This window comes from Gopherus evgoodei, chromosome 2 (assembly GCF_007399415.2).
Source record: "Gopherus evgoodei ecotype Sinaloan lineage chromosome 2, rGopEvg1_v1.p, whole genome shotgun sequence".
NCBI classification, from domain to species: domain Eukaryota; kingdom Metazoa; phylum Chordata; order Testudines; family Testudinidae; genus Gopherus; species Gopherus evgoodei.
The window spans coordinates 183,945,013-183,968,008 of record NC_044323.1 but is presented as its reverse complement, the minus strand read 5'-3'; the positions used below and the strand labels follow the sequence as shown (position 1 = coordinate 183,968,008).

Here is a 22,996-nt window from a genome sequence, read left to right as displayed (position 1 = left end):
CGCTGGTTGGTGGGAGCCTCCCCGGCCCGGGGCAGCGGCTCTCGAGCTCCGTATCGCCGCGCGCGCGGGCGTGCCCCCCCCCTTGCAACGCGCGAGACCGGGGAGAGCGCGGCACGTGGGCGGGCCTAGGCGGAGCAGGCTGGGAGCGGAAGTGCGAGTCTTGCCGCGGCGGCCCCGCGACTGCTTCCGGGCCAGAGGTCAAAGGGGGGGACTTCGGCTCGAGACGCTATGGCGATGACGCGGGGGCGGCTCGCGATGCTGGCGAAAGAAGCTGCTGCCCTGGAGCCGCCCATGGCCATGGCCGCCGCCGCCGAGGACGAAGAGGAGGATGAGGTGCCCGAGGAGGTGACCTTCGAGCGGGCGAGAGCCGCGGCGGAGACCGAGCGGAGACAAGCCGGGGAGACCGCGCGGAGGTAACAGTCCGACCTGGCCGGAATCGCCGCGCGCCGGCCCCGGGGCCTGGATTCCCCCGCGCGGGGAGTCGCTTAAAACAACGACTTGCTGCCGGCCCCTCCCCCGGCTGCGGGCTGGGAACCGTTGCCCCTCAGAACGCGCTGGCCCGGAGCGGGCGCGTGCGGCCTGAGCCTGCGCACAACGAGCTGGTGGCTGCAGCGCCTGGGCCAGCAGCTAGAACCGCCTGACGTGAGGGGTCTAACAGCGGTTCCCGCCACTGCCCGTGTGCGCGCGCTGCCTGGGCAGTTAGTGCCCAGCGGTTACAGGCCAGGAGCCCCGGCCGGACCCTTTCGGTCAGAAGTGACGTGGCCGTGGCAGGCAGGGCAGCCGCTGTTACTCCTCAGGCCTTACACGTTTATCGTTGTACAGTGCTGGGTTTACAGGGGTGTCATGGAGCCGGGCCCCGACCTGCTCTGCTTGCGGGCTGCCCCTCCCCCGCCCACCACTTGCTCGTCTCGGCCTGGAGGGTTGCGCGGGGGGCTTTGCATTGGGGGGCTGGGGGCAGTGGTTGCAGAGATGCTGAATTTTTGACTTCCCCATGGGTGCTTGATCCCAGCTCTGTCCCAAGGCCCTGCCACCCACCTTTTCAGTGGTTTGAGCATTAGCCTGCTAAACCCAGGGGTGTGAGCTCAATCCTTGAGGGGGTGATTTAGGGAACTGGGGTAAAAATCTGTCCAAGTATTGCTCCTGTTTTGGACTAGCCCTGAGGTCCCTTCTAACCCTGAGATTCTGTGATTCTGCACCCTGCCGAGTGCCCCTTCCTCTTCCTGCCCCTGCTCCACGCCCCCTCCTACCCCTTGCTGAACAGCTGATCAGAGGCAGGCAGGAGGCACTGGGGATGAGGGAGAGGATCTGATCTGCAGGGTTGCTGTTGGGTGCCGAGCACACACACTTTTTTTTTCTGTGGTGTTCCAGCCCCAGATCACCCACAGAGTTGGCACCTATGGGGTGTTGGGCCAGGGAGCTGTGTGGCATGGCATGGGCCTGCCCCCGAGAGGAAGGGACATGCTGGCAGCACAGGACTGGCCGGACCACTGTGCATTTGGCAATGGCAACTGCCAGTTTGTAAATAGTTCCCTCGCTCTGGGGACCCATTGCCCCTGGCTGGCCCCTCACTCTGGGGACTGACCTCCCTGTGCCATGCTTCATTGCCCCTATGGGGGCCCACGAAACGTTAACCCGGCCCTGATTTTGTATGGTCCAGGTGTATCCTCTATTTTATTTTATTTTATTTTATTTTTATTTTCATTTTATTTTTAAATCCAAAGAGGAGTGAAGTCGTGGAACACTCAACTTTCTGACTGTTGCCCTGTGTAGGGGAAGCCTTTGCAATATTTCCACAGGTATCAGTTTTGATTCGACAAAATTTCAATAAATAGTTTAAGGTTAAAATTTAGGCCAGTGGTTGTCAAACTTTTTTTTTCCCCCGCGGAAACTTGAAAATTGCTGAGGGTCTCAGCAGACCGCTTCATGATTTTTACAAATGTTGTTTGTACTGTCAGTGAACTATTGTAAAGCACTTTGGATAAAAGCGCTATATAAAAAAAACCCCTAATAATAATTAACAATTTTTTCTACAAATAAAAGGACACAACTCACATTTTAATATCCGTAGTCTTACCTTTCTAATGCGATGGATGTGCCCTCTCTCCCCCCGCTGTGGCAGCCCCTGAGCTGGGGTTGGGAAGGAGGGCCATCTCTCTCTGGCAGCTGCAGCCCTGGAGCTGGAGAAAGTTGCTTCTTTCTCTGGCTGCTGCAACCCTGCATGTCCCAAATTCCCCTCAACCCCTCTTCTCACCTCACTGCCCCCTCCCACCTACCCCTTCTTGCCCCCAAGGCCACCACATCACCTTACATATGTGTCTTCTCCAGGGTCCAGGCACCTAATTACTGGAGCCACCCCTGCACGGCTCCACTAACTAGGTGGGTGGGCCTTCATTCTCTTTTGTGCGGCTGCCCTGGCATGCACCTTAGAGGGAACTATCCATGGACCGCCTGAATAGAGCTGGTCCATGGACCACAGTTTGAGAACCTCTCATTTAAGGTGATCTCTCCTCTCTTTCCTGCACCAGTCAGGACATCTTTCATGAGCAGGAGAATGAAGCCCAATGGCATCATTGGACATTCTGCTGGGCACACAGAGGATGTTGGCCTAGCTGTATAGTGATCCCCTCTATAAGCAATGCATATAAAGTGGTGGCACTTTTATCCTATTATAATTAACCAATTGATCCACGTTTTAGATGCTTTAACTGTAAAGAGTCCTCTTGATTTTGGCCTCTACCTGTTTGCTAACCACGTGATAGAATCTTGTTTTTTTTAATTAGGTATGTGCTCGCAGGAAAATTTAACTTACAAACACAGCATATGCTGTGTTTACATCTTTTTTACATTATGGTGATAAGTCCATAATTATTGTAATATCCACAAAAAATTGAGGACACAAGTCTGTCAGGCTGCAACTAAAATATTTTCAGCTCATTTAGAACATTGTGATGTTGTGTCTCAGCATACATGTAGAGTGCAGGGCCGATCACCTGGCTCAGAAACATACATAAGATTATGACGAGCTCGCTGTGTGGCTCACAAGCTTGTCTCTGTCACCATCAGAAGTTGGTTCAGTAAAAGATTTTATCTCACACAACTTGCCTCTCTAATAGGATGTGGCAGTTACTAGAGTGACAAAGAGTCCTGTAGCACCTTATAGACTAACAGATGTATTGGAGCATGAGCTTTCCTGGGTGAACACCCACTTCGCTAGATGCATATCTGCAGTTACTAGACACACTCTGTTTGTTTATGAAGCTGTGTAATGTTTTTATTGTAGGCAGGCCAATCACCCTATAGCTGAACCAATCAGAGCTCAAGGGGGGGACATGTTATAAATACCTGTTGAAGAGAGCCTTGTGACATCAGTGTCTGATCAGTGCAAGAGCATGCACATATCTGCTGTGAGGGATGATTTTGCTGAGAACACTGAAAAATGTTTTGAAAAGAAAGAGGATACTGACAGTCTTAAAAGCTGAAGAAGCAAGGCATGTGCACTACAATTCTGGGCACATTATAAAATCACAGAAATGTAGGGATGGAAGGGACCTTAAGAGGTCATCAAGTCCAACCCGAAGCGGAGACTGAACCAAGAAACCTAGACCATCCTGGACATGTTTGCCTAACCTATCCTTGAAAACTTCCAGTGATGGGGATTCTACAGCCTCCCTTGGAAGCCTGTTCCAGAGCTTAACTATCCTTATAGTTAGAAACAACTTTCTAATATCTAGCCTAAATCTCCCTTGCTACAGATGAAACCCATTACTTCTTTCCTACTTTCAGTGGGCATGGAGAACAATTGTTCACAGTCCTCTTTGTAACAGCCCTTAACATATTTGAAGACTGTTATCAGGTTCCTCTTCAATCTTTTTTTCTCAAGAGTAACCATGTCCAGTAACCTTTCCTCATAGATCAGGTTTTCTAAATGTTTTATCATTTTTGTTGCTCCCCTCTGGACTCTGTCCAGTTTGCCCGCATCTTTCTTGAAGTGTGGTGCCCAGAACTGGATACAGTAGTCCAGCTGAGGCCTCATCAGTGCCAAGTAGAGCAAACCAGTTACCTCTCGTGCCTTACATACCACACTCCCATTAATACACCCCAAATATTAACCTCTTTTGCAGCTGCATTGCACTGTTGACTTATTTAATTTGTGATCCACTATAACTCCCTGCTCCTTTTCAGAAATACTGAATAGCTGTTTTCCCCCATTTTGTAGTTGTGCATTTGCTTTTTCATTCCTAAGTGAAGTACTTTGCACTTGTCTTTATTTGACTGCCATCTTGTTGAATTCAGACCAGTTCTCCAATTTGTCATGGTCATTTTGAATTCTAATCCTGTCCTCCAAAATACTTGCAAGCCCTCCCAGCTTGCTGTCGCCTGCAAATTTCATAAGCATACGCTCCTCCCTCATTAATGAAAATATTGAATAGTAGCAGACCGAGGACTCACTTCTGTGGGATCCCAGTTTGATAGTGAATCATTTATGACTACTCTTTGTGTATGGACTTTCAACCACTTGTGCATCCACCTTACAGTAATTTCATCTAGACCATATTTCTGGGCGTCTGACCTGGTGCAGGCAGCCAGGGGCTGGGATATGGGTGGCTGGCCAGGTGTTAACGGTTAAGGTCAGTTAACGTTTTACATCCCTAATTGCAGTGCATAAGTCCCTTTGTGAATCTAGCCCTTTCTGTTTTGTTTGACTTGGAGTAGCTAAGGTGGGGGTATTATTGAGAGCTAAAAACACAGCAAGCAACTTCTGTTTTAGCAGTGAGGCAAAGACCTGAGAATATATCTGAAATAAGATTGGGAGTAATGGACTCAATGTTTGTGCCAAAGTACAGTAGTACACGTTTATTTGTAACAGTGACATGGTGCGTGTGTCTGTATATGGAACAATAGTAGATGTTCTGCCTAAGAGCTTTTGTTGACAATTTATTGGTTAGTATTTATAGTATTTAATATACTATTTACTGTGTCTTCAACTAGTTTCAGTGTTTTGTGTACATTAAATGTTTGTTTACTATAAAAGCTGTATGGCCTTACTACAATGGAAGGAGACTAATAAAGAAATAACATCATCTTCATCCAGGGTTTTGCATACACTAGCCCTGTGGTTTAACTCTGTAGAATGATTTTATTTGTGCCCCAATTTAAAATGATTTCACAATGGTAGCAAATAGTGACAGAATTATCACAACTGGCTGCCCCCGAATCTGAAGATGGGAAAAGCAAATTGCAACAGGTGAACCCTTATACATCATAATTTGCTGGCCTTGGACCAGAGGATGGGGAAAGGTAGAGAGAGCAGATTGTGACAAGTGTACCTGCATCTGCCACAACTTGCTATCCCTGGACCCAAAGATGCAGAGACAGCAAATTGTGATGGTAGCAGTTTGTAACATTGTACCAGCTCTGACCTGCATGTTCTCTCCCCCCACCACAGGGACAGGGAGCTGCTGAAGGAGAAGCGGCGGCGGCGAGAGGAGTTGTTCAAAGAGCAGAAGGTAAAGAGGGCCCACTTGGGCCGGGCTGGGCCAGGCCAGGTTGCACTTTGTGCCTGGTTGCTGCAAGAGAAATGTAGCCTATAGGCAAGTGGCGTCCTTGTGTGCCACAAGCCTGGAAGATGAGCCATCGGCCCCCTGCCTGGGGACAGTGTGGGAGTGGAGGAGCCTTTACTGCAGAGTCCACTCAATGTGGCCAGGGTATTAACGACTTCTGATTAATATCACCACTCTGTAGGAACCAATCGCACCCCATCCACTGTAGTGTGAATGGGATTTGGCTGTTGGCAGCCACGTGCCACTTGATGAAAATCAAGGCCCCGGCTGCAGGCAGGGAAGGCAGCCCTGAGAGCCCACCACAGGCAGGCTTGCAGCCAGGCAAGGAAGCATTGGGACCTGCCTTTCCTTGCTGCAGCCATGCAAGGCCTAGTCACAGAGGGTGCACAGGCGATAAAGGCCTGCAGGCTGGGAGGGGAGGAGAGGCTGTGGCCAGGCCAGCAGCAGGGATAGGGGCCGCAGTCCAGATGCCAGAACTGCATGGTACCCTCTCTGTGTTCTCCGAGTTGCACCCTGCTGGGGCCTGCACCCAAGGACAAAAAGCACATTGAGCCCTAGAGGGTGCGGGGGAAAATGGTATCGTGCAGCCCCGTGGGCCTCCAATGCCCCCACTCCATTTGGATAGCAGCACTGCTACCTTGCCTGCCCTGTGCAGGTTTGCAGAGGGCAGGCAGGGAAAGCACATTCTAGCACTTGCCTCCTTGGTTGCAGCCTCACAAACCTGCCTTTCCCCTTATTGGCAACTGCCAAACAATGGCAACTTTTTGCTGGCCGCTGAGGGGTTGCTAATAAGCAGAGTCTACTGTACCAAGATCTACAAAATCTGTGGCTGTTTGAACTCAACAGTTGGTGGGCTAGGTAGCTACTACCACCACTTACTTATTTCTTCAATCAAGAAGGAGCCAAGCCCCCTGATCTCTAGGAACCAATTAGAACCTACTTACCAGTAGCCGAGCCTAGAGACCCACATGAACATATTTTGAACATCTGCACAGTCTCCTTACAGCAGTACTCTTTGTAGCAGAGTAGACAGGACTGAATTTGCTGGTGGAGCTTGTAAGAATAATCCACCTCTTTTTTCCCCCCAGTTAACAAGTGATTTTTCTCCAAGTGTTGAAGTTAACCAAAGTTTTGAATATTTGTTGACACTCGTCTTAGGATAAGTTCAAAAATATGTATAACATATTTGCTGTCATCAGATACTGCCTTGAAAAGGAAAGTTGTAGCTATTAAAGCATTTTCTTAATTTTCTTTAGAAAAGAAAATTACTTCCTGAAAATGTTCTAAAGGAGTTAACTTCAAGACCACGGATTAAGTAAGTATAAGTAGTGCCCTAATACACAAAACAATGCCCTAACTTTATTAGGACTGAGCTGTATTTTCTGGCTTGCAAAAAAAAAAAACAAAAAACCCATCAGCAGTAATAAAGGATCTGTGGCTGGAACTTTGATGATGGGTGGGCAAGAACAAAATGCATTTCTCCCCTATAACTGTATTGTCTCTGCAGGTCTAAGAGTAAGAGGTTTCCTCATAATCAGTTTTCTAATTATATTCTCAGAGTATCTTTCTAGATATGGTTACAATCAAATTAACTACATCCAAATGTCATGTTGCTTAGATTGTTTCGTCCTGTATATGTCATTAATGATGAACTGTGTTGTTGTAAGAGTATGGTTTATGGCATTAACAGGATTTTGCATGTGTTTTTGTAGCTTACTATTTAAGGTATTTCTGAACATTCAACAGCATACTGGCACTAAAAGACAAAGTTCTAGTAGGGTTACCTAGGTTGTTCCAATCCCCATCTAATCTTTAAGCCTCAAGATCATATACAGAAATAATTATTTAAAAGTATGTATTCTATTTAGGACCCTGTAAATATTGTAAGGAGTTACAGACATTTAAAGTACATAACTGTACATAACCACAGACTGATAGGCTCTTTCCTAAATGTGAAGAATAACGTTTCTAAAAAAACCCTCTCTCATTCCCTCCTAAGCAACAATAACCTGTCTGCCACAACCAAACAAGGTAAGATACAAACTTTTTATATTAATTTCTTTTTATGATGTTCCAGACGTCATGTCCATTTTGTATTAGAACTAGCTGCAGTAAGATTGTTCTGTGACGCTGCAATCCCTCGTGATAGTGAAACCTGAATTTAACAATTGCTGGTTGCTTCAGCCTAACAATTCCAATTTCCTCTCTAACCCTCCGTTCTTCTGGAGTTATCAGTGTTGGCCCTAGTTTCATGTCCTCTTGCTTTGAGAGGCCTGCTGTGCAAGTGCTTGATTTAAAATACTTGGTGTTGTCTGAAGAAATGTTCAGAATAGAGCAGCTCGGAGAGCTGGACAGCCTAAGTAGAGAAGAGGGATCAGTAGAAGACAACCAGGTTTTTCTGGGTGACCCAACAATGGGAGGCATTCCTTTGTATTTGCATCTTTGTAATTCTCAGAAATGACCACAACCATAAAATAGCCTATACTAATACATGTGTTATCTTCCTTGATTCTTGGAGCAGGGCCATGTATGTTCCATATTCTCATGGCCCTGTAGAAACAGAGGAGAAACTTTTCACCTCATCAAAACCAAAATCCAGGGCACTCACAAAGACACTGTAGCCCCTTTCATCTGCAGATCTCAAAGTGTTTGAAAAATATAATTTGTAAGCTATGTAAACATTACCCCCAATTTTATATCTCCATAATGCTTTAGAAACAATAATGGAGTTGAACTCTAGGTTTCTTGATAAATCAGTCTTCATGGGTGGTGCTTAATTCTCTTAAGATACAAGGAATGAAGCCAACTGTGGACTGTATTTGAAGACTCCCTGGGCTATGCGCAGCCATTGTGCAATATTACAGGATGTCTCTATTCTACAGCTTTGTTGCTCACTATAGCAAAACTTGAAGTGCTAAATATTGATCCAGCCATGTTTTGTCTCTTGCTAAGTTGCACTGATTCTTGCCTCTCATCCTTTCCTGTGACCAGGCCGTACCAATGATTCCCCCTTGCCCCCGCTTATTGTTCAGGAAGGTGATCATTAAGCTCTGATACCACATTTACAGGTGTGCCCTCCAAAGCCTGTATTGTCCTCTACTCTGCCTGAATGGCCTTGTTCTGAAGGCAGCACCTCTTACTGTTATGAGCTGCTGCTTCTGGAACTGTTTGGTTCAATCAAAGACCTATGCATTGTTTTTCTCAAGGGCTTATCTATGATCAGTTTAACTTACTGTCTGTGGATTGACAGTGTGTGGAAATAGTTTGACTGTATTGCATCTGTTTTAGGTAAAAATCGAAAGAAGAATGAAGTACGTAACAGGAGACGGAACAATAAAGGAAAAAAACGGGTTGTTAGGTATGTTAAGTAGCTCCAGTTCAGCTAAAGCGTTACTGTGGTCAAAATCTTGAAGGGCTTGAACTCTACTTTGAAATCATACTTCTACCCCTCAGTCATGTCACTTTGACACAGGCCATCTCAAGTGAGTGACCTCTCTTTCCTGCAGTAGAATGCTTTTTCATTGATAATGAAAGGAACACTTTCTTTGTCTTATTAATATTGGGGTATTGGCATCCCCTGGGTTATTATGGAATCCCCACACTTCCATGCACCCCGTATCATTCCTCCCTCTGACAAAAAACCTCTGGGCAGAACCCCTCTAACAACCTTTTGATGTAAGTCAGAAGTGGTCTCCTGAGAACAATTCATTTTAGCACCTCCCACACCTGTGCTATTTTTGAAGCAATATGTGGCTGTGAGTAGGTATTACAATGAAACTACACCATGCATTGTTTGAAATGTGAATGTGCTGCAGTTGGTCTGTATATAGAGACAGCAGGCTTAATCTGGAGCAGCAGAGAGATGGAATATTGAGAGAGGCCCTGTGGCTGATAACTGTACATGTCATTGACATGCTGTGGAGGGAAATGTGTGCCTTTTGGTAATAGCAGTTTTTAGCAAGCTTATCTTTGCCGACTGTTTGTCTTAACAATCCTGTAAGTTTCCTTCTCCCTTTTGTCAGGAGCTTCATGACACAGATAATTCCTCTTCAGTCTACAGTGAAAACTATGCCTGGAAAGCCTGCCTGTGTGCATGGATTCCCCTAGTCACTCTGAGTGCTGCAGTGAGATCTCAGATTTCATCTGCAAATATAGAAAAGAAGGGTTAAGATTCCTGCACTATGCATATGACCTGGCTATCATGCCGTACAACAGTAGTGAGGGATTAAAATGATGCCTCATGCACAGTCAAGTCCCCTTGCTGGAAGCAGTGGGATAATGGAAGAGAAGGATCCCACAGAAAAAATACCAAAATTATTCAGACATGGTCTAAGCATCCAGCTGGTGATATGAGTCTAGAGAGTAGTTGGTACTGGCTTTTGTCAGGAATATTTTTAAGCTTCCGCAACTTTAAAGGCAGAGACATCATTTTTGGTGCTGTTGAACTCAGTGAAAAGATGTGTATATGAGACTTACTGATATGAGCTCTCCATGCTGGGATAATATAAAAATAGTGTTGAATTTTGCTGAAAGGTTTTCTAATGAATATAAAAAATATTACATGATTGGAACATGTTTTAGGAATTAGAAGCCAGTAAAAGCAGCTCTTGTATCAAGATGTTGGCCAGTACATATATTGTTTGGGGGTTTTAAACAAGTGACTTTATTTTTTAACTTTTACTTAACTAGATTGAAAGGACGCTATATGGCTGTACGCTTAAAAGACCAAGATCTAACCAGCCAGCACCAAAAAGTGGCCAAAGACTTTATACAGAGTCATCTATATGGACCAGGCACCAACCGAACAACTGGTAAATAACTCTTCTAGGTGTCATTTTGTATCTCTTTGATCACTGCCCCTATGACCAACTTCTCCTTTCATTTATTTCAGCAAACCAGTTCTTTTCTTTTGCAAACAAGAAGAGTCCAGTTAAAAAAGCTGCAGTTCAGTTTGTGAACAAATCTTGGGGTAAGTGCAATGAATCCGAAATAGTTTGTTAGCTGTTTTTGCACATTTTAAATAGGGAGTATGATAAATTCATCAGCTAAAGGGAGGACAAAAACTAGCCATTCAGGGGTTTGGCTAACAGTACAGAGTCTGGAAAAGTGTTGTAGTTTAATATTTATAAATCTGAACTAAACTACTGTAATAATGTGCTTCAGAGCCTTTTGGTGAAGGGAAAGCTAAACTATATACGCTGTATGGAACATGACAATTTAGGTGGGGGTGAAGTGCAGAGAGAGACAACAGTAGGTGGCAAGGTGCAGCAATTTTAATGTGCCTGATACTGTTTTACTATGGGCAAAAGTCAATATTTTGAGAACTAGGGCCCTGAACCTATTTAAATAGGCTTATAACTGTAGTGATAAGAGTGCTTTGTAGGAGCAGGGCTAAAATTTCCTTTATTAAATGTGTTAGGTAGAATCTGCTACTTCAAAACAAAATAGTTTCAGGTACTAACCTGGAAAGTTAGCTCTTGTTAACATTTTATACACATAAGCCAAAAATAATGAGATTAGGAATATAAAACCTATTCCTTTCTAACTGCTGGTCAAAGCATTTGTTTTCTTGATTTGTGAATGTTCAGTATATCAAAGGATGGAGTTTGTTTAGCAACATGGTATTTTGAATTCACAATGTTCTCACAGTAAGGATGATGTTGAGGCCCTGAACTTGTCTTTTTTGGCCTAGGTGGGCATTTTAAATGTGAAACTTGGGGGGAATAACTACGTAAAATGTGTATGTCTTAGTATTAACAAGCCCAAAACATCTACTTCAGCCCCTTAAAGAGGGACCGAAAGCAAAGAATAATATCCTTTTATCCATGCGGCTAGGCATTTTAGAGTAGGGTGAAGCAGTTGGAGTCACTGGGGCCAGAACAACAATTTACATGGAATAAAGTTGGAGATGTTTGGAAAAATTAGTATGGGGGGGAGGGGAAAGGAAGATTGACAGTGTGTACTGTCTTGTGCATATTCATTAAAGAAAGCAAGCAACAGAAATTGAAGGTTTGTGTAAAATACTCGTGGGCTTCAAAATGAAGAAAGCAACTGAGTCAGCTATTGTTTTGTAACTGCCTTTTAGACAAAATACTGTTCAATGTTCCATTAGGTGGAGAAGTATTTGTGCTCCTATTGATGTATTATTTTCACTATGCACCAGGATTTTGACATGGCAATCTTCTGCCACAGTACATGCTAAGTCACAAGATTTTCTATAGTACCACATTGCTCCTATTACTGTAAAATGGAGCCCCTTTTACAGCATTTCAGACTAAATGGCACTCAGTGCTATGGAGCCTTATAATTACAAATGAAGGCTACCTGGACATACCACAGAACCTGCAGCTTCATACTACTTTTTTTTGCTTTTAGGAAAAGAGAAAAAACAGAAAGCTAAGCACTTTAAAAAATACTGGATGTCTAAGAAGAAAAAGAAAAGCCCTCTATGATGGACATGAATGAAATTTGCCAAGGAACATGCTGGCTCTTTTTTTGCTTGTCTGTAAAGCTAACATATCCTAAAAATAGAAATTAATTGTAACTGCTTTAAAATGCAAGAAACAGCCACTTGACCACACACCCAAAGACATCGCTGCATAAACATGTAAAGTTTTATGCACTCACTATGGCCAGCAGCCACCTTATTTGTCTAGAGATGTTTTTGGTAGGCTCTGGTATATTTTTATTTAAATTAAAAAATAGTGGAGGACCAAAAAAGGTGATAGTCTGAACATGGATTAACCTTCAGCAACTTTATACTTTTTTTCCACATCACTAAATACCTTTCTTTCTCTTAAACCCACCACTGCTCTGATGTCTGAGAAATCAATCGTTTTTTAAAATCAATATCTAGCTGACATACTCACCCTGCATCTATCAAAATGTAGTTCTTGTACATTATACCATAATTGACAATAAAACCTATTTTACCAAAATGTATCAAGACAATAAAACCTAATGCTATTTTAAGTATATCTTCTTACTATGCAAAAGTGTGTCCAGGTATTGGTTGATGTTTTCTGCAAGCAGAATCTTGCTTGGGCTGCCCACGCCAAGTGCAACTGCTATTTTGAAGGGAGTCTGCCCCATCCATGCTGAAACTGAATGGTACCTGAGGTCACAGGATAGGACATTTGAATCAGCTGTGATGCTACCACACTGCCTCCATGAACCTTCAGTTTGACAAGGTCCGGGGCTTGTCATTACTGCAGGTTACAAAGCAAGGATTGCTTCTGTACCATACCCACCACAGATTCCCCCTACTTCTCAGCCTTTGTTCATTTCAGTTAGCACACAGGCAAGGTGAAAAAGGTCTGAGGCTATGCAAGGAAATCACTTTTAATTTTTCCGATGATGGCTGTTTTTAGTCTCCCAGAGCAGATTTTCATATCTGCAATTCATGGGGAATTTGAAGCAAGTGATGAACCTGGTCTTCATAAAAGATGAAAACAGCCATCAGAATGAAGTTACACAGCAACTTCAGAGACTCAGTTGTGAGCTCAAGTTTAATGTTTTCTATAGAAGTGCTCTATATTAGACTTGACGCAAATAAAGGGCCAGATTCTCAGTCCTCAAATTATCTGCTCACCAGCTTTTCACAAATCTAATATTCCACCACCAGGGTTAGGAGGGAACTTATGCCCTAGCACTTTAACCTTTTGCCATGTTGAAAGGTGATCTGTTTTCTCTCTCAGGCAGTTGCTAATCCTTGGCAATATTCCTGCCACCTCCTGCATTATCTACTGTCAAACTGTTTTAAAGCACAAAAGGCAAAATAAGTCTCAAGCAAAATTATGCATCTAGTTTACTAGAACTGTGTTAACAGAGGCTGTATGTTAATTTTCCTGGTTGAATTAGCAGGATCATTCCTGCTGCCTCCCGTTGACTCACTGCATTGCCTTAGAGGCTTTCTGTGAAGTTGCTTTCAAGCTGCGTATTCACTTTTCATATTCCCTTCTAGTACGCTACCTTACCTGCAGTAGTTTGTTTCTGTTGCCCTTTAGTCACACTTCTTACTTTGGGATAACTTCTGTGACTCACTAGCTTTCTTGCTGACTAATATAAGTACAGAAATTAAAATTCAGAGTCTGACTAGCATCTTTTTTACATTTCCTTTTCTGAAATCTAGTGGCAGTGCTATTTGGGTTTGATTAAATTCAGTCTTATATTTTAGGACAAGTAGGAGGTTGAAAGCATTTCCTTGGTGGCTCCCTCACAGCACTTCACAACTTGTTGGCATGTTCAGCTGAAACTTCAGTCAACTAGCCCCAGCCCAAAGACTGGGGAAGCTGGAGTATATCCCAAGCAATAACATCTGGAAGCAGGCAGGATTTTGCTAATGAGAAAGCAGCTTTAAGCTATTTTAAACTTTCTACAATTACTTGATGCTTCTGCCCTGTACATCATTAAAGTGGTCAATTCACATCAGTTTCAAAAGCTAGAACAGAAAGTAGAATCAGTGTAGCATACAAATCCATGCTTCTAATATCTGTAGAAGTAAGTTTTTAATGGCTGGTTAATTATGATATCACTACATTTTATTGCAATATAGTACTCATTTAAGCACTTTTAAAAATGCAAGGTGTACAAAGATTAAATTAAGACTGTAAATTGACTAATATTTGGTTTTTATATAAATAGAGGTCATAACCACACTGTGACATGTAATACTGTTATTATACAACAGTTAAACTGGTGAGTCTATAACAGAAGTTGTCTGTAGTTAAACAAAGAAAGTTGAAAAGACCATGTTAAAACAAAAACTACTAAGATCAACAGATAGGGATTGTAAGTAGCAACAAACATATTCACTCAGCTCCTGAGTATTTCAAGTTTTACAGTACACATTAAAAAATATTTCTTCCCATCAACACTATATATCCAAACTGTCAGGTGTTTATGCATTTTGCAAGTTACACTGATTGAACTATGTAATAATGAGGGTGGAGGTTGGCAAGTCATCCTGCTTGAAGTTTACATCACCCACATGCTAACACATCCACAACATTTTCTATTCTTCTGCCCCACCTCAAAGTGGTAGGATTTTTGGTTTGTTCTGAACAATCATTTAAAGAATTGGTAATTGTCAATTTGGATGTCTGACATTATCAGTGATACTTTTAACTCTTAGTTGTCTAAGAGGTTAAAGATGGAAAATTTCTCCTAACGCTAAGTTAGAAAATCATTTGCATCATGCTGTAAACTAGGAAGCAACAAAGCGACAGACCTGTCTTTAGTACATAATTAAAAGATCCAAATTCCAGTCAGCAGAGCTGATCTACCTCCATGTTGAATATGCCACAATACAGACTTGAGATCTTCAAATGCATAGCTAGTGTAGATAGTCTTCCACTGTGGCAAATGCACACGACCCAATTCCCGAACGTGCCATCAATCCTAGACACTGTGAAGCCTGTCCCACTGCTAGGGCAAGTGGTGGCTGCTTTGGCAGATTGTGGGTCTCTGAAAAGATACAATAATGCAGATGTGTAACAGATCTTTAAAAATTTAGCATGTAAATCACTTTCTAGGAAACAGTACTAGGAATGGAGTTGGCATGCTGGAACAGATTAAAGATGTACCCAGTTTCACACACTGTAAGCCTTTCAACTATACAGTAACAAACTGCGAATCTGTGATTTAGGTAAGTTTGTATGTATAATACAACATGCACAAACCAATTGTTTGAAATCATTAACCTGTTGCATTTCCTTTGTGCATGAGGTTTTAGATATTTATCAAAAGATAAGTCTTGCTGTATGATGAACTGTGGTTGCCCGTAAGTCATTATTTGCCAAGTTACCACAGAATGGCTTCGGATATTGCAGCATTGCCTATACATGAAATAACTGCATTGCGATTATCAACTTGTACTGTAGTAATCTGAAAACTGCTGACTTTAATAGTGAAAGGCATATATACTCTGGTACTCTCTGAGAGAAGCAAAGCAATATAGTTGTGGCACTAATAACCACGAATGAGGACTTTGGCCCCAATACCAGGGTTTTACGATAAATTGTTGCAAAAGCAACATCACAGAATTTTATTGTTTCTCTTCTGCAATGCACTGTCCGTAATTCACGGGGCTGATGTAATCTGTTCAGTTTTGGGGTTGTCCATTGTGCCATGGGTCTTCAACACTCAAGTCTGTCATAACTCTGGTTTGCGGATTTTGTCTCAGTTTATTCCAGGTACAGTGATTATTCAACTCTACCTATTGCAGAATACACAGTCCTTTGCAAAAGTTTAGGGAATGCAATGTCATTTGTGCTTACAAGCAGCAATTGCCTGAACAAACATGCCAAGAAGCAAAAAACATATATACTTACCTAGTATTGCACTATTAAGTACAGAGCACACAGGTTCTCTCTGTATTGGATCAAGCTGGTTTCCAACTGGACTGCTCCAAGGATCCGAATATGCAAGTAAACTGAATGCATCCTGTTAGAAAACAAAACTTGAACACTAATCTTCCATCTAAAACTCACATGCTGGATCCAGTTAGTATTGACATAAAAAGCTATTTTCCTCATTCATTCTAATGTAGAACTAAAATTTAGGTGTTTGCTATAAGAGGCTGCAAATGCACTTTGTTACTACATCAGCATACAGAGATACCGTGTGATATGGGCATGTGCCCAATACTGTAGTTAAGAAAACAGCTCATACCATTTAGCCGAGCAACCTGCAACTTCATTATATTAGAAAAACCTAAAAAAAGTTATTTTCAATGTGTGAAAAGGACTTAGATAAAAAGTATTTGGTGACCAGGAGAGCAAAAGAGGCTTAAAAACTGTATTTATAATACAGTGCTTGTTTCAGCTAGCAAAACTCAATATGGTTTTTCTATGGGAATTATTTTCCACTAGTCTCATGTAACAATAAAAAGCAGATGGAGAAATAAGGAGAAAAAAAACCTGACAAAAAGATTTTCTGTATGCTTCCCACCCACTCAAAGAGAGAAAACATTTCACACACGTGTATTCTCCCTTGATAGAGCACTCGTGTTCTGCTGCTTCACTGGGTCCAATATTTACCCTACCGGAACTCAAAATGGCACATATGTAGTCCACATTCTAGATTTATTGGGAGGCAACTATGTGATCTATTGTATTTGAGGAGGAGACTATGTGTCTTGTATTTTTAAATCTAGGAGTTTTTAAGAAAGAATTTTAAACATATGTCACTTACCCTATTGCCAGAGTAATGTTCACCTTATATATTCAGACTATAAAACTGCTGTACAGAAGATGGGAAGCCATGCTCCTCAGAATAGAAAAATATTGCAATAGCTCTTATTTTCATGAAGAAAAAAACAGAAGCAAAAAACTAGCTTTGGTCAATGCAGCAGATATTGCAAAATTCCATTTGGAAGTGCAGTCACCAAAAACACGAAGGTAAAATATTGCCATACCTTTAGCATTTTCTTATTTGTTGTGTTTTTGCCACATTCTCTCCTCAGCTGTTCACTCATTGCCTGCAATTCTCTTCCAAAATGGATCATTCTTTCAATAGCCGCTTGGCTACCTCCACATAGCTGACGTCTTAACTGACTTGAGTCAACTTCTGTAAGAATGACAAACCATCATCACTAATACAGTATGGCAGTACAAATGTACCGTACTAGTAAGTTTCTGCCAATGGATTAATTCATGTAATCCGGAGCAGATATGCGATATCTCAGAATGAAAGCAATTCGGGAGCAGGATTCTTGGCACACTGGCTGGTGTACAATACACAGCTGTGGAGCTATTTAAATAATTACTCAAGTCTCTACCTATAGAAAAGGCATTAGTTTAACAGATTTAATTAAAATGCCCAAAAACCTCATGCATCTGGTTTGAAGGCACATTTAGTTAAACTGGTGCAACACTGCAAAGACCAAGTCTAATGAGGAAGCCTATTCTCTACTGGGGAGAGGCGGGGGGTAGGGGGACAACAATTCCAGTTGCCTGTTCACATTAGCACCCAGCATTACAAATTCTGAACTGTCAAAACAAGAAGGTTAACAATTCAGACATTGCTACAGAGCTACCCCCAGAAACGTGCTTTATGTCTGCAAGTCCACTGTCACTTCATAGTTATTAGGAATCAACAGGACCCTTGGGGGAAAAAGCTAAAAATATTACAGCAGGCATAAATGTCAACTAATCTTAAGTCTCAGATCATAAAAGGGTACTGGCTAAAAACTGGAGGTTTTTTAAATCTTATTTGAGCATTAAAAATTGGCACAATTACAGGTGATAGTACTTCCCACTTCTAATATTTTCCACCAAAGGATTTCAAAGCACTTTATGAACATTAATCAATTGCAACATGTTACGAGATTAGTGTTCTCCGTACCTTAGGTTCTTTATCTGTAAAAATAGGGATAAGTTATTTGACTTACTAAGATTACAGGGGTGGCTATGGAACAGAATTAAGATCTCCAACTCTGACTTGTGCTTTAGCCACAAAGCCATCCTCCCTATCCCTTTAAAACTAGTCTAGTCTACATAATTTGCGTGTGATAATAACAGTCTAGCTTTTAATAGTGTCCAGCAAGTTATAAGAGTCATTTTTACCACAATTATCTTAAGTGAACTGTCACCTCCAAAACAGACCTCTGGTTACTTCAATCACACACTCATGTATACATTACTCTACAGAGAAATTGGAAAATTTTCAAAAAACAAAATAGCATAAAATAGTTCTCAAACTGGGGGGTGTAAAGTATTCTGGGTAGTCCAAGAAGCCACATTTCTTTTACAGAAGTGAAACACCCATGAGTCTTGAAGCAGCGATGTCTGTTGCTAGCTGGAGCCCAGTCTAAGACTTCATTTTCCAGAGGCTGTAAACAACTAAATTAAAAAAAAGCAACTCTGTGCCCTGTGCAGCTGTTTCATGTCTATCACAGAAAGCCTCTGTGGAAAAGGCTGCAAGAGAGTAAAGAAGTGGTTTTTCAACACAAACCAGATCTTGTTTTTCAGTTTCAGCAATGTAATATACAGGGTAAGACTGAGAATTCAGATGACTCTCTTTCAGTACTGGGAACAGAAGTACTGTGTTAAGTTTACTAGGGAAGCTGCAGAACAGCACTAGTGTATGCTCTGAGACTAGAGCAGTTTCACAGATCTTTTTAAGAACTGTTGTACTCTGAAAGTCTACAAAAAAAATTCATATGTTTGTCTCACTTGAAGTTTAAAAAAAAATGTTTTTTTCCAACACGCAGCCCTGCAAATACAGGAATTGACTGTCAAACTGGATTCTCTCTGTCTCACACATGAAGAGTATGAAAGATTTAGTGAGGCCAAATTATGGCCCATTTACACCAGTGTAACCCTCAATGCCTTCAGCATGGTTGCACAGGTACATTTGATAGGACCTATAATTAAAATTTAGTTAACAACTTCCTCTTAGCTGTGCTGTCTCTAAAAGAAGCTGTTAAACTTACGTGTCACTCAAGTCAACAGGTATGAATGAACACTAAACAGATCTGATGAGTAAGAAAGATTGGGCCATTTTTAGACAGTTACTTTTTAAAGTAGGACTGTAAGTCAAATGTGGAAAATATGAAATTTCTCTTTTGTGGAAAGCAGAATCATTTCAATCTCATCAACCCTTCCTGTTTTTGTCCATAGAGAAAAGAAGATTGTCCTAAAACATCTCCTGAATTCTTTAGTGTAGGCCATTTTGGGGACCCCATCCTGAAATAAATCTTTCCTAAACCCCCTCTTTTGGCTTTCAAACCACCAACCACCACCACCTCTCCAAGCTCATCAGATGCAAGCTGCCCACATACCAGGAGACACCAACTCAAAGAAGCACCAGAACAAAATGCAAAACCTGCAAACATATCCCCACTGCTACAATTATCAATATACCTTTCCATACTCATGGGTCTCTACACATGCTTGTCAAAACATGTGGTATACCTCATCCAGTGCACCAAATGCCCCAGTAACAACTATGTGGGTGAAACCTCAGACAATCACTACACTCTCGAATGAACTCTCACAAGCATAACGATAAAAGACAGACACCATATCAACTGTGGGTGAACACTTAAAGAGCTCCCTCTCTCAGTCCTTATCCTCCAAGGAAACCTGGACAACAGTTTCAAAGACAAGCCTGAGAGCTTATATTCATTACTCTGCTAGACACTAAAAATCATGGACTGAACAGAGTCACTAGATTTATGGCTTACTACAACAATCTGTAATCCACTAAACCACCTCTCTCCTGCCCCTCACTTCCTTCTCTCTCTATGAGAGGTATTAAAAGGCCACCTCATCATGAATGGTCCCTTGAAATGTGTGTTAACTACTTATGCTAAACAAATTGTTCAAATCTTGTTTCCCAGACCTGAAGAAGAGCTCTTGGAAAGCTTGTCTCTTACCAACAGAAGTTGGTCCAATAACAGATACTGGTTGTAATGCTATCAATGAGTGTTGAGTTTTCAGGGGAAAAAATTAGTGCTAACATCAATGAACTAAACAAAAAGCATGATGGTTTCCAACTGAAGTTGTGTGCCGGTTATTTGATTATTTTTTTTAAAGTATCTATTACAATATTCCCCTCTCCCCTGCTTGTTTTCAGATTAACATCATGCCAGATAGAGTTAAAAGAGTTACATATAGTACAATATTAGCAAAATGGAAAGTTAAGATTTCAGTTAAGTCACTAATTTTCAATTTGGGAAGCATTGCAAGTAAAAACATAACCTTGTTGCCATCACTTTTTATTAAAAATGTAAGAAATATCACTGCAGACCCATTTCTGTGTCACATTCTTCCATTTCGTGATCATGTTTAGAACTACCATTTAGGAAGCCATTGGATGAAGTCTCTGCAACTCCATTGGAGTAGTGATCTGTTTCCATGTCTACATCACTGTTGAGAAACGGGGAAAAAACATATCACTAACTTCAAAAACACTTTGGTTTGCTTATCCGCTTTACAGTTTCACCGTAACAATTTCCTGTCTGCCCTAGTCAAAATATCACCTTTTAAATAATATCGCATTGGATCAGTAATAATTAACCACAGATTTATTCACAACAACTAACTACACAGGCATCAGGGATTTTGGATTGCCCCAACCCAATAGCCAATGGGAAATACATTAACACTCAGCATGAGGTAGTACAGATCTCTGGTGCTAAGAGATGTGAAAAGTTAATTTTACTATTTTGTTGAAATTTGTTAAAATACATGTTACTACATATAGCTAATTTAGAGATAATTATCAGAGATCCTAGTTTTTCTTGATAAAAAAGATCTTGGATAAAAATAATCTGTTTTTCCACAATTAAAATGAAAAGTTGACCTTTAGTTTCTCTAGCCATAATATTATGTAAATTCAATATGTTTTATTGATACAGTGGAACCCTGTTTACCCAATCTAATTGGGACCGGGGGCCAGATCAGATAATCAAAACTTTGGATAATCCAGAGAGCTTCAGCCCGGTTGACAGGTCTCTAGTGAAACCAGAGCCCTTCAGCCCCAGTTTGGTTTATATGGAGAGCTGGATAATGGAGGCTTGGGTAAACGGGGTTCTATTATATGTTTTTATTTTTTCACAAAATGTAAAAACTAAAGATTCACTGTAAAAATGCAAATTCCTCATTTTTTTGTGGCAAACTGATTTCTAGGATCCCTGATAATTATACACAGAAATTCCAATGTGCGTTTTGTACTTGGTCACAAGCGGTAGGAAGTATACTTCAACTGCTGAGCAAATCTGCTATTCCGGTTCTCTATTTTATTTTTTACACCAAAGGGCAAGCAAGCATGAAGCTTATTTGGAGAACACCAGCTTTAGGTAAAACAATGCAGTTCTTTCAGCAAGTTTCAGTCCACAGATTATTCACTCAGACTGGAAAGCAATACCAGGAATAAGATGGAGGGCAGAGGAACAAGGTTGGGGAAAGAACCAAAACCCAGTCAGCCAAAGCAGGCACAAGACACAAAAGAATCTTGTTCGGAAAACACACGGAGCATAAGCCTGCATGACAGATCTCTGTTCATGGCACTGGACAAAGGCACTCTTTGGAAGCTGCATGTGCTCTGGTTGAACAGAATGCCTTCAAGGGCTGGAGCCTCAGACAAACCCATATTTTTAAATGTATTTAGGCGTTGCAACATTTAAATGATGAAGGAGCCTAAATCTCATTTTCAAAAGGAATTTGGGCACTTAGAAGACACCGACAGGCAATGCCTAAATACCTTTAAAAATATGGGCCATAGTAACCGCATACTCCAGCTCATTCTGTTATCAGTTATGAAAAGCACCATTTAAAGATGCACTTCCTCTCAGCCACTGCTTTTAAGGCTAAAAGAAATCCAGTTTACAACTAATTTCACTACTAGGGAATATTCAGCACCTTTTTAACATCAGGAGAAAAAGGTCCCTTGTAAATGATGAGCTGTAGTGCATGTTACAAAAGTTTCAAAAGGTGGGTTGGAGTTCATGCAGCCCTTTGGCAGAGACAACTGCTAAGACAAAACACTTCCTTGAAACAAAGACATGTTTTTGGAACCTCATCTGTTTATGCTAATTTTTTAATTTCTGGAGAAGGGACCAGAAACCATAATTGTATTAAAAAGGCAAGAAAGCAACAGGGCAATCGGCAATATATCTTCAAGGCCTGCACACAAATGCAAGGAGCATGTGGAACAAGCAGGATGAAGTGGAGGTCATGATATATGAAGAAAATTATAACTTAATTGGCATTACGAAACTTGGTGGGACAACTTCCAGAATTGGAATACTAGCTCTGAGGGATATAGCTTATTCCAGAAAAAACAGGTACCACTGAGGGGAAAAAAATTTGGTGACTATATGCAGGGCACGCACACAACTAACATGAAATCGACATGTGCAAGCACTCGAAGTAGTCATTCCATATTTGTCATCATAACTGTTTCGAAAGTAAATGCTTTCCCTCCACCTACTAGGTCCATAAACTCCTCCTGCACTCTGAAGTCTGGTTCTGTCCATCTCACCCAGCACCGGCAATAAACATTTAACAGGCCAAATTAGGTTCGGTTATACCTATTTTAGCATTACCACCTCTGACATTTGCAAACCCATTAAAAGCAAAGGGGTCGCACACATCTAGTGCTTAGAGCAAGCCATTGCGGTTATGTACTACACATACAAGAGAATCCACATTTCACTCAATCTTATCTGCATACAATGAATAAAAAGCAGTGAATACGTTTGTCACTCAAGTCCTCACACATGATTTTGAATAAGCACCAGACCAGAAGATGAAGGGAGAAGTGTGATGACCAGAAGAAGCTGGTCTGAGAACAAAAGCTGATGATGTCTCTAATGTCACAGTTAAAACAATTTGCCTTTTCCCAATTTACTCATTTAACAGAACAGTATATGTGTACTATTGTACTGAGTCTTAAAGGTGAAAGTATCACAATACATTTAATGAAAA

General features: G+C 41.6%; 2 protein-coding genes across 4 annotated transcripts in view; one reads left to right on the top strand and one right to left on the bottom strand.

The window, feature by feature from the left end:
• Positions 1 to 180: 180 nt before the first annotated feature.
• Positions 181 to 12,536, top strand: NOL7 (nucleolar protein 7). The gene is made up of 8 exons (XM_030552495.1): positions 181 to 413; positions 5,447 to 5,507; positions 6,818 to 6,876; positions 7,561 to 7,592; positions 8,850 to 8,919; positions 10,251 to 10,372; positions 10,453 to 10,530; positions 11,937 to 12,536. Exons 1-8 carry the CDS (start codon positions 229 to 231, stop codon positions 12,011 to 12,013), a joined length of 684 nt encoding a protein of 227 aa, XP_030408355.1. The 5' UTR covers positions 181 to 228; the 3' UTR covers positions 12,014 to 12,536.
• Positions 12,537 to 14,046: 1,510 nt separating this feature from the next.
• The window catches only part of RANBP9 (RAN binding protein 9), a 49,447-nt gene continuing 40,497 nt past the window's right edge, over positions 14,047 to 22,996 (bottom strand). The window contains exons 10-13 of one of the 3 annotated variants that reach the window (XM_030552485.1): positions 20,316 to 20,437; positions 16,978 to 17,129; positions 15,893 to 16,004; positions 14,047 to 15,026 (exon numbers count right to left, since the gene is read on the bottom strand). In XM_030552485.1, coding sequence (XP_030408345.1) covers positions 14,896 to 15,026; positions 15,893 to 16,004; positions 16,978 to 17,129; positions 20,316 to 20,437 — 517 coding nt within the window. In that variant the 3' untranslated portion in view covers positions 14,047 to 14,895. The remainder of the gene's footprint in view (positions 15,027 to 15,892; positions 16,005 to 16,977; positions 17,130 to 20,315; positions 20,438 to 22,996) is intronic. The other 2 variants (XM_030552486.1, XM_030552487.1) reach the window with 2 other exon arrangements.

Excerpts from the sequence above, each read along its gene's own strand:
- NOL7 (XM_030552495.1), top strand. The coding sequence starts at position 229 with ATGGCGATGACGCGGGGGCGGCTCGCGATGCTGGCGAAAGAAGCTGCT. Across the intron at positions 6,877-7,560 it reads ACTTCAAGACCACGGATTAA|CAACAATAACCTGTCTGCCA; the intron begins GTAAGTATAAGT and ends TTCCCTCCTAAG. Across the intron at positions 8,920-10,250 it reads GGAAAAAAACGGGTTGTTAG|ATTGAAAGGACGCTATATGG; the intron begins GTATGTTAAGTA and ends TTACTTAACTAG.